Source organism: Priapulus caudatus, unplaced genomic scaffold (genome assembly GCF_000485595.1).
Source record: "Priapulus caudatus unplaced genomic scaffold, Priapulus_caudatus-5.0.1 Scaffold28, whole genome shotgun sequence".
Classification (NCBI taxonomy): Eukaryota; Metazoa; Priapulida; class Priapulimorpha; order Priapulimorphida; family Priapulidae; genus Priapulus; species Priapulus caudatus.
Genome location: NW_014577089.1, coordinates 427,005 through 438,674, shown reverse-complemented (window position 1 = coordinate 438,674; position 11,670 = coordinate 427,005). Strand labels below are relative to the sequence as shown.

The window sequence follows — 11,670 nt, the reverse complement described above, 5'->3', positions numbered from 1 at the left end:
GGCCTATAATGCTCGGACTACTTGCCTTGCCGCCTTCTTAGGATGGATTCGGGTACCTGCGGTAACTTCTTCTTGTCTGTGCTCGTCTCTGGTTGGTGTCTGAAACGTAAATCAATATTGTGGATTAGGCACCCATTGCCACAAGTCCAACCAATTTCAGTACAATGAACACACGGCTACAAGCACAATGCACTTTTGATGACAATGCGCGCCTTTTATGAAAAAACCATTTTGATATTTAAGAAACTACTTAAATAAACGGGCAAACGAATGATGATACCTCGATAACACATGGTAAGCTTATCGTCGACGTAAATTCATCACAGAAACGCTCCAATTGAAGTTGTTAAAACACAGCTACTGCTAATTACTGACTCTTAACAATTCTAAACATGATCACAGTCAGACAGTTGTACTTTAACCTTATATAGATATTACCGATTGTCGCTGAAAACCCAGTTTTCAGTAACTTCTATGAACTTATAATCCGCACACTACGACACAGTGGCGGATCTAAAAGGAAGATGGGCGCATTCGGGTGTGGAATCTGAATGCTCTCTTCTTAAACTGCGATAAAAGCGCCTCGTCCCGATTGTAAGTGTTTATTATTTAGTATATTGAAACAAAAGAGGGCGACAGTTGTTACGAAAATGGCACTAGAGGAAGTTTGTCGTTTAAACAGTTACCTTAATAGCAGCAAATGCTGGCCTTCAGAGCCAGTTGACTCTATTACCGAAGTTTAGCAATGTCTCAATTCACAACGAGTTTGCCGTACCAGGGTTTTGAAGATGTAGTTTGTAGTATTCATTTTTAGGTGTAATACTATAGTCATCGCCGGCGCGTACTCTGCAGTATCATGAGTGGTAGTCAAATGACAAAACGCTGTGTCACTGCACTGCGCATTGCACACGATTTATACTCAAATTAGCAAGGTCCCTATACTAGCAATATAGGTTAAAGTGGGAAAGTGTTTGTTCTAGGTATTCTTTACTAGATGATAATCAGTGCATGGTTATAGACTACGTTAGTCCGAACCCGACGCAGACCCCAGTAGTGGCACTAGTGACTGTGGGGGTCTGCGGCCGTGTCTATCTCAATCACGAAAGCCACCTCCAGGTTGGAGGTGCACTTTAGAATATATTGCGCCCGATATATACAATCCTATTGCGTGGAACTTACTTTAATCTGAACTTTAATCATTTATCTACGTGCGGTGCCGCTATTATGTCCTGGTAGCGGCCACAACATACGAATATATCAAGTTGTTAACCTAATGGTAAATATAAACATCCAAAGAAAATGGTATGTCTTCATTCACATTTGTCAACCAATGAAAATCACTTCCGGTTACTTCGGCTATTCCCAATGTTCAAATATAGTCTGCGCCATCTATGGTCCGGTTAATCTTAATTATTTCCGAGTGAATCTGAAATTACCGGAAGTGAATTTCATTGGCCGATCGAAGTGAATATGGCCAAAAATATAGAAGTTACTCTTACTAGGATGAATTATTGCATGAAAAAAAGTTCTGAAACGGAGATCAAGTTTTCGGAAAGCGATATTGACAAACAGAAGGTCTGTACTTGATATTTTGGGTTGGATATACCCCCGTCACGCCCTCAGTGCTACTCGATTCACCTATCCAAATGCCCACAACAAAAATTAGAACAATTTTTATAAGGGTGACTGCAGACGATAAACCTGCACCCTCAGATATTCCGTCTTTTTTTGGGAACTCATAAATCACCGCCCACAACATCCGCCATTGTTCGTGACTACCCTACTGCCCTCTCGCGGCAATATTATGCATTTGCGTGCCTCCCCCCTTCCAGCTGCGCCTTGCTGCCGCATCTGTCTTGCTGCTGCGCGGCGTAAGGGGGGTGAATACAGTGGTCATATACAGTGGCCCTCCCTTTTCCAGCTGCCTTTCGCTGCTGCGCGCACACTCTGTCTATCGCTGTGTAGCCGTAGTGGGGTACAGTGTTCGTAGGCAGCACGGTATGATGAAACACACAAACTACATTAGTAAATATATATCTAGGCCTATATTAATATATAGGCCTAAGGGTTAGGGTGAGGGTCAGGGTATTAGCCACGCACATTTTTAACACTTTTCATGTGTTGCATTTCTGACCTTTCCCGTGTTCTTCTCGTTTCGGCCATGCACGCTGACAGTCACACCGTCTCCCACAGACACACACAGAGACATACACACACACGACGACACACGCATTCATGCCCGCACGCACACACACACACAGCACTCCGCATAGAGTACCCCCATCGGCATCGAAGAACGGCGTCAACGGACGATATGCCACTTCTGTTACTTGCATCCTGTCATAACTTTTCCCGCAATATTTCCTATGCGGTCTATAAATGTGACTATTCAATCATAACTCGTCCCATACCATCTAATCACGCACACACACACACGCACAGACGCACACATATAGACACGTCATGTTCATTCATGCAGTACACGCATCTTTCTCGCTACCATGTGGCTATAGTACTATCGTACTACGTGGCTCCGTAGATACAAGACACCCATATTCATTCATCACTCGTCCCATACCATCTGATGGCTGCAACGCCTCCACGCCCGCCTGCCCGCACCCACACCCGCACGCACGCACGCACACATGCACACACACACACACATATAGACACGTCATGTATATGCATTGCACACCACCTACTCCCCCCCCCCTGCCGCTCGTTTATTCAAATGCGCCTTGCTGTAGTACGTAATCTTGCTCGCTCGCTCGCTCGCTCGTTCCATACAAACATATGGGTGCAACATGTGGCATCGCTTAGCCGCCTTATCGCTACTCTGATTGCGCAGCGACCGTATATCTATGAATATATATATACATCCGCACTGATTCTGTGCCGTCGCAAGGATTTATATTCATACGCTGACGCCACTGCGTCTACACTTCCAAACCTTCACAAGTATATACATACCTATATATGCCGTTCTCGGGAACAGAAGGATATATATATCATATATAAATTCGCATCTCAAAGTGTCTGGTCGCACAGCTTTTCTATCCATGCATCGGTCGCATGAGTCGCAAGCACTTTCCCCAAGTATATACATACCTATACGCCACTTTCTCGCCAACATAAGGATATATATATCATATATACATCCCTACTCCGCATCTCACACATCCGCATGTCAATGTGTGTGGTCGCAGAGGTTTTATATACATGCATAGGGAAAGTACGTAGTACGCAGTCGCAGAGTCGCAGGCAGTCTATATATATGTGTGTATTATGTTTGGACATGTGTGTATCAGCATATACATATATATATATATATAAATATATCTATATATCTCTGTATATATCCAAGTCGCTATAGGTGTTGAACAACAGTAGAGGGCGTCCATAAGCTGCAGGCCTGAATAAGCATCAAACAGAAATTAATTAAAAATACGCACACTGTTACTGCGCTTACAAAACATACACTTTATTCATGTTAAATAACTACAGATTCATCCTCTATGCTCCGCTCGAAACTTTTGCCAGCTCTATGATGCGAATTTCTGCAAAGTTGTCTGAACACATTTCATACACAAAAAACACCAACCGGTCCCTGTGGCTACGCCACCTGAAGGAATGTCACGAATACACAACAAGAATAATTTTACTTCTAATGCTTTCTAGACGTCCACGAGGCATCTAACTTGCGTGCATAATGCAAATTATTGCACTCTATTTCGGCGAAAAAAAATGCCAAAAAAGGCCTTTTCTAGAGACGAAATAGTGCAACGGTGAACAATTGCGGAAGCACAGTGTATATAACATAGTGGCGCCATCTATTGGCAGAAAACATCGGCTTTTATTGGGACCCATGTTCTCTATCTTTGGGCCGCGACTTTTTGAGACGAATGCAACCAAAATCATGAACTCGCCGCCACCATTTTTATCATTCCGGCTGTGACTAAAATCCGCAATCGACCGAACAAGTTGTTTTATTTAAAAAAATACTTTTGTTTTTAAGTTTTTAATTTTGTTTTTCACATATTTTTTGTAACTTGTGATTTTGTAACTTTTACATATTTTTTAAATGTGCTCGTGCCTAAGTACTATAATTATAGTATCAATAACTGCATCACGGAGTCTTTTCCGTTTCGGGTTTTCCATGTCTCAATTGTTGAGCATGCGCAGAGTAAACATGGCGGTTAAACAATTGTAAACAAAAGTTGATATGCTGAGGTTGGTCGCCGGGCAGACATTACTCCCAACCTCGACTCCATTTCTGACTAACCCTAACCCTAACCCTAACGATAACCTTAACCCTAACCTTAACCCTAATTAAATTTAATTAACACTAATACATTTCATTTAAAAAAAACATCACCTCTCGCAGGTTAACGCGAAGCGCGATACCCGAGATTTCATATGGCCGGTGCAGGGAGTAATGTCTCCCTTGTGCAAAAATCGATATGCTGTGAGAATTAGCAGATTATACCGTGAATTAAGAGATACATTCTAGCTTAGAAGCAGGAAAACTGTGAGTTAACGTTCATATTTCAAACAAGGCAAGTCAAAGATGCCAATAGAATAGTTTTATTTGAGATATACAGAGTTATTCATCTAGATCTGCAGAGGTGATAGGTTTTTTGTATGGAAGGGTGTCAGGCTGTTAGACAATCAGTCGCACAGCCTCGTCGGGCTAAGTAGTCCTCTGTACCCTCAGTACTGTATATTTATACACCATGGCAATGCCACATTTTACATCCTTCTGTTTTTTATTTTCACAGCCTGTTACATTTCTGCAAGGATTTACAAATAATGACAGTGATGTAAAGATAAAATTCAACCATGGCACAACAACACTGGCTTTCAAGTTTAAGCATGGTTGTATTGTTGCAGTGGACTCCAGAGCCACTGCGGGTCCTTATATTGGTAGGTTAGCATTAATGGTAATATACTAATAATGAATTGTAGCGCAGTGAATGTTTAGGCATATATAATTATCATGATGTAACTATAGAACCACCGTTAAAGTCGTATTTGTGAAATTACATGCAACCATTCTTTTTTTTACTTTGTTTTTCTTTCCAAAACATTGGGGAATTTATACACTCTAACTTTTCCAGCTTCTCAGACAGTGAAGAAAGTCATTGAGATCAACCCATATCTCCTCGGAACTATGGCAGGTGGTGCTGCAGACTGTTCTTTCTGGGAACGAGTTCTGGCGAAGCAATGCAGGTGAGCACAACCATGAAATTACTCAGCAGAATGCGAGTAACCCGATTATCAAGATAAAAACCTTTCAAAGTATTTTGGGTTGTTTATAGTTATTAAGTACTCGTGGTTAAAAAAAGAGATGTACTTTATGATACCATCCTATTTATGTAATGCATATCTTATTATCTTTCAGAATATATGAGCTTCGGAACAAGGAGATCATATCTGTAGCTGCAGCTTCTAAGCTATTGGCAAATATGGTATATGGTTACAAAGGAATGGGACTTTCCATGGGCACAATGATTGTTGGATGGGACAAACAAGTATGTAAAGAAGATAACAAATTTAACAAATTGTAAAATTCTGCAAAGTATTTATTTTTAATAATAAATTGTAGCTTGCTTTACCATAGAAAAACACCGATGGGCATTATTCAGCGGTAGCTGGATTCCGGACCATTGGAATTTTTAACACTGTTGTGGAACTTGTGCTTTGTAATGAGAAAGAATTGGTGCAGAGTTGGTGTGAAAGTAGCAATTCTAAGAATAACGAGTTAAAGGGATCGTTTACTCTAGGTTCTAATTTTTACTCTAGGTTAAAATTACGCTACATAAAAAGTTTCATGGTTCAATCACCATTAGAAATATTATTAAAAAATGTTTTAAAACTAACGACTACAGTTTGATTACAACGACGGTGGCGCCACTCAAAGCGCACGATCTGATAAGTTGCGCAAAACCACTTTTCAGCCAAGGGCTACAGACCGAGGGTGTTTCTTATTTATTAATTTAAAAGCCAAAGAATTGTAATATCTTAAAAACGACATATAGTTTCAGTTATAATATGGATAAATTTGCCCTAAAATGAATATCGTTGAGTTAAATAGCATTTAGGTATAAATATAATTGCACTTTTGTGATTAGCCCTCAGTCTGTAACGTGCAAAATAAATTTCCAAATACGCAACTTTTTCGGGGTGGCAGCACGGTTGCGGGTGTCATGGCGCCGTTCAAATTTCGTAGCGTTGATGTGTAATTAATTATAACAATTAAATTAGGTATCTGGTAACAAATACGTGTGGGTACTATAGACGATTTGTTATATAGTAAGTACAGTTGTATGCAGTAAAATCCTAGAGTATCCCTTTAAACAGAATTGAAGCTACTGTAATTTTTTTTTACTTTTTCATGATGAAGTTCTTATTATTGTTTGTAAGATTTATCACTATCTGGGTTTGTGTTAGCATAGGCAAATTTCAATTTTAAATGTCACAATTAAAAAAAATTTCGAATATTCTCTGGTAATAAGTTTTCACGATCATGGTTGGTCAGTGAAGAATGGTGTGCTGGTGATTTGTGTTACACAGGGCCCCGGTCTGTACTATGTGGACAGTGATGGTACCAGGCTCACCAACGATATTTTCTCTGTGGGATCTGGCTCAACGTATGCATATGGCGTGTTAGACAGTGGCTACAGCTATGACATGAGCGTGGACGATGCCATTGATCTCGCCCGCAGGGCCATCTATCACGCCACACACCGCGATGCTTACAGTGGTGGTGTCGTCAACCGTAAGTGTTTAGAGGAACACCAACTTCTGTTTGTTGCAGGCGATTGCTGCTGCTGTGATCTACTGGGGTTGGTACATAAAAAAATCATATATATGACACAGTATCAAAATGATGTTATCCATGCATATCAATGTATTATATGTTATGTAGCGAAAAAAAAACTCTGTTGAAAATAACCTGGGTATCTGATATAGATGATTGAACGCAACATACCAACGTATTACCGCCCTCTCACAACTGAGCAGCAGTTAATAAGGTGCTGGTCAGCCACAGTACACCTGCTTCATTAGAGTAAGACGACTGGGACTCTACAGCTGGCAGTTGTACTGTGACTAACACACTTGGCAAAAACACAGCAATGTAAACAAGCTTGCAGTGGAAATGGAAACAGACTAAAGAAGCCAGCTTTAAAGTTTGGATGCTGGGACGTAGGTGACACTTGGTGTAACTGAGGCACCCACAGCAGGTTGATGATGCTCATAAGCCTACTGTAATCAACAACGAACATACAAGATTATGAGCAGACAGCGCTTAAAGTCTATCAGGGACTTAAATTGCACATTCTTCTAGCAGCGCAGGAAACAAAAGGAACTATATCCGCAGAGAATAGGGTTCCTTATCAGAAACTAACTGCTGGTATTGGCATAACCTCCCTTTAGGTGATCAGAATGAATTTCGGTTATCCATCACTACATAGAGACAAGGCCGGTAACCTGGTGAACATATACATTCAACATCGCACAAGTCGAAGCTCCACAAAAGTCCCGATATTTCCTTATGTTTTTACTTTAATAAATCTTTGCCCAAGTCGAAATTCACAAGTCGGATTTTGGCTATATCAAAGAAGAATTCTAGTCCCAATGGTTTTAAACCTGTGTTAATTCCATCGCATAAGTTGAAGTTGGAGTCTCCTTGTTTTTACGAATACGTACAGTAATGAACATGCCCCACGCGACTGAAACATTTGTTTTTATTTACTACTGGCCATATATATTTTTGAAGCTGTTACATGGCTTGTTTCTTATAGCAGAAAGCTGGGCCATTACTATAGCACGGTACTGAAATGTTTGTTTTGGCATTTCAGTGTACCACATGCGCAAGACCGGCTGGGTTAAAGTGTCACAGGATGATGTCATGGACCTGCACTTCAAGTATCAGGAGGAGAAACTGAAGAAACATGCATAGTCGTACTACTAATTGAAACAGCATCACCTATCTGATGCTGTAACAAAGCAACGACTTAACTCCTTTGATCACTGTAATCCGAGTTTTTTTCATGCAAAAAATATTATACAAATTAAAGCATCCTTTCTGTCAGATCATTGTGAGTGGCCACTAAGGTAATGAGTACTCAGTTTATTGCCTTTCTCTACATGATGGTTGGTAAAAAAATTACACCAGTGTTGTCATTGTGCTACTGCATTCTAATAAATAACTCTAAATGCATACTGTCAGAAAAAAAGAAACTCATGTTCAGACATTTTTTTAATGGCGACTTCATGAAGATCTTTCATCTCTAGTGTTAGGCCTGATGATGTTAGCGTGTATAATATAATCATCAATTTGTAGATGCCAAACATTCATCTTGCGATAATACAGTGTAAATATTATCCCAACTCGTTTTCGGATTACCCCCCCACGTCCCGAATATCGTGACCGTACGTCGAGCGGTTAAGATTTGTGCCCAACTGTTGACGGACGGACGCTCGGACGGACGGACGGACAGACGATCATGCGATTCTACAAGCTCCATCTGACTATGTCAGATGAGCTAATGATGATACCTCGATAACACATGGTAAGCTTATCGTCGACGTAAATACGTAACAGAAAACGCTCCAATTGAAGTTGTTAAAACACAGCTACTGCTAATTGCTGACTCTTAACAATCTAAACATGATCACAGTCAGACAGTTGTACTTTAACCTTATATAGAAATATTACCTAATTGTCACTGAAAACCCAGTTTCAGTCAAAACTTCTATGAACTTATAATCCGCACCACTAACGACACAGTGGCGGATACTAAAAAGGAAGATGGGCGCATTCGCGTGTGGAATCTGAATGCTCTCTTCTTAAACTGCGATATAAGCGCCCTCGTACCCCGATGGTAAGTGTTTATTATTTAGTATATTGAACAAAAGAGGGCGACAGTTGTTACGAAAATGGCACTAGAAGAAGTTTGTCGTTTAAACAGTTACCTTAATAGCAGCAAATGCTGGCCTTCAGAGCCAGTTGACTCTATTACCGAAGACTTTAGCAATGTCTCAATTCACAACGAGTTTGCCGTACCAGGGTTTGAAGATGTAGGTTTAGTAGTATTATTTTTAGAGTAGTAATACTAATAGTCATCGCCGGCGCGTACTCTGCAGTATCATGAGATGGTATCAAAAGTGACAAAACGCTGTGTCACTGCACTGCGCATTGCACACGATTTATACTCAAAATTAAGCAAAGGTCCCTATACTAGCAATATAGGTTAAAGTGGGAAAAGTGTTTGTTCTAGGTATTCTTTACTAGATGATAAATCAGTGATGGTTTATAGACTACGTTAGTTCGAGCCGACGCAGACCCCATTTAGTAGTGGCACTAGTCTAGTGCCACTAGTGGGGTCTGCGGCCGTGTCTATCTCAAAAAACAGAAGGGTGCATTGTAATTTCACAAATACGCTTTAACTGGTGGTTTATAGTACATGCACTGATAATTAATTATGCCCTTAACATTCACTGGCGCGTAAAACAATTCATATATAGTATATTACCATTATGCTGACACCTACCAATATAAGGACCCGCAGTGCTCTGAGTCCACTGCAAAAATACAACCGCTTAATACTTGAAAGCGCAGTGTTGCTTGTGCCATGGTTGAAATTTTATCTTAAGCATCAACTGTCATTATTTAAATGCCTGCAGAAATGTAACAGGCTGTGAAAATATAAAAACAGAAAGGATGTAAAAATGTGGCATGCATGGGTAGAAAGATACAGTACTGAGAGTAGTACGAACTACTTAGGCCCGACGAGCTTGTGCCGACTGATTGTCCTAATCAGCCTGACACCCTTCCATAATCAAACAACCTATCACCTCAGCAAGATCTAGATGAATAACTCCTGTATATCTCAACATAAAACTATTTCTAATTGCCATCTTTGACTGGCCCTGTCTTGAAATATGAACGTTAACTCACAGTTTTGCCTGCTCCTAAGCAGAATGTATCTCTTAATTGCACAGTAAAGACTCTAATTCTCACAGCAGATCGATGTTTTGCACAAGGGAGACATTACTCCCTGCTACGGCCATAATGAAATCCGGTATCGGCCACGCGTTAACCTGCGAGAGGTGATGGTTTGTTTCAAATTAAATGTATTAGTGTGAATTAATTTATAGGGTTAAGGTTAGGGTAGGTATCGTGAGGTTAGGGTTAGGGTTTAGTCAGAAACGGAGTCGAGTTTTGGGAGTAAGGTCTGCCCGGCGACCAACCCATCATACCATCCCACGTTTAGTGTTACAGTTGTTTAAACCGGCCAGTTACTCTGCGCAGGCTCACACATTGAGACATGGAAAACTCCGAAACGGAAAATACTCGCGATGCAGTTATTGATACTCATAATAGAGGTACTTAAGGCACGGCACATTTAAAAAATATGTAAAAGTTAAACAATCACAAGTTACAAAAAATATGTGAAAAACAAAAGTTAAAAACTTAAAACCACAAAAGTAAGATTTTTTAAATAAAAACAAACTTGTTCGTCGATTGCGATATTGAGTCACAGCCGGAATGAGACAAATGGTGGCGGGCGAGATTCATGATTCTGGTGCAGCGTTCTCAACAAAGTCGCGGCGCCAAAGATGAGAAACATGGGTCCAATAAAAGCCGATGTTTCTGCCAAAAAGGGCGCCAACTATGTTTAAGCACTGTGCTATATGGGTGTACAACAGTAAGCTTCCGCAATTGTTCACGTTGCACATCTCGTCTCTAGAAAAGGCCTTTTTGGCATTTTTTCCCGCCGAATCGGTCACTAGATGCAATAATTTGGCCATTATGCCGCAAGTTAGATGCCTGGAGTCTAGAAAGCATTAAGAAGTAAAATTTCTTGTTGTGTATTCGTGACATCCGTCAGGCTGGCTAGCCACAGGGACCCGGTTGTGTTGTGTTGTGTAGAAATGTTCAGACAAACTTGCAGAATTCGCATCATACGAGCTGCAAAAGTTCGAGCGGAGCATGAGAGGATGAACTTGTATTATTTAACCGAATAAAGTGTATGTTTGTAAGCGCAGTGAACAGTGTGCGTCAGTTTTTAATTAATATCTGTTTGATGCTTATTCATGGCGTGCAGCCTATGGACACGCTCTACTGTTGTCAACACCTAAGCGACTTGTCGATATATACAGAGATAGAGTAGATATATCTTATATATATAATATATATATATATATATAAGTAGTAGATGCTGATACACACATGTCGCAAAACATAAACACACATATATATATATAGCAAACTGCCTGCGACTCTGGCGACTGCGTGACTTGCCCTATGCATGTATATAAAACGACCGCCTGCTGACCACACACATTGACATCGGATGGTGAGATCGGAGTAGGATGTAATATATGATAATCATATCCTTATGTTGGCGAGAAAGTGCCGTATAGGTACGTATACCACTTGGGAAGTGGGCAAGTCTTTGCGACTCAATGCGCGACGCTGTATGGATAGAAAAGCTGTGCGAGCCAGACACTCTAGAGATGCGAATTTATAGTTGGCAGCCCATGCAGATGGTATGGGACGAGTGACTGAATGAATATGGGTGTCTTGTATCTACGTAGCACGTATCGCATAGTACTATATGGCCACATGGAGCGAAGAAAAGAGCTGGACTGCATAATGAA

At 40.6% G+C, this 11,670-nt stretch overlaps 2 protein-coding genes across 2 annotated transcripts in view; one reads left to right on the top strand and one right to left on the bottom strand.

The window, feature by feature from the left end:
- LOC106815370 (60S ribosomal protein L7-like) overlaps positions 1-8,831 on the bottom strand; it is a 12,012-nt gene extending 3,181 nt beyond the window's left edge. Inside the window, exon 1 of the mRNA XM_014819825.1 lies at positions 8,723-8,831. The gene's annotated coding sequence lies outside the window, so the exon portion shown is untranslated. The remainder of the gene's footprint in view (positions 1-8,722) is intronic.
- LOC106815376 (proteasome subunit beta type-5-like) lies at positions 686-8,244 on the top strand. Its single transcript, XM_014819833.1, has 6 exons — positions 686-790; positions 4,779-4,923; positions 5,118-5,229; positions 5,402-5,531; positions 6,574-6,778; positions 7,863-8,244. The coding sequence occupies exons 1-6, from the start codon at positions 746-748 to the stop codon at positions 7,961-7,963; spliced, it is 738 nt and encodes a 245-aa protein (XP_014675319.1). The 5' UTR covers positions 686-745; the 3' UTR covers positions 7,964-8,244.
- Positions 8,832-11,670: the final 2,839 nt, after the last annotated feature.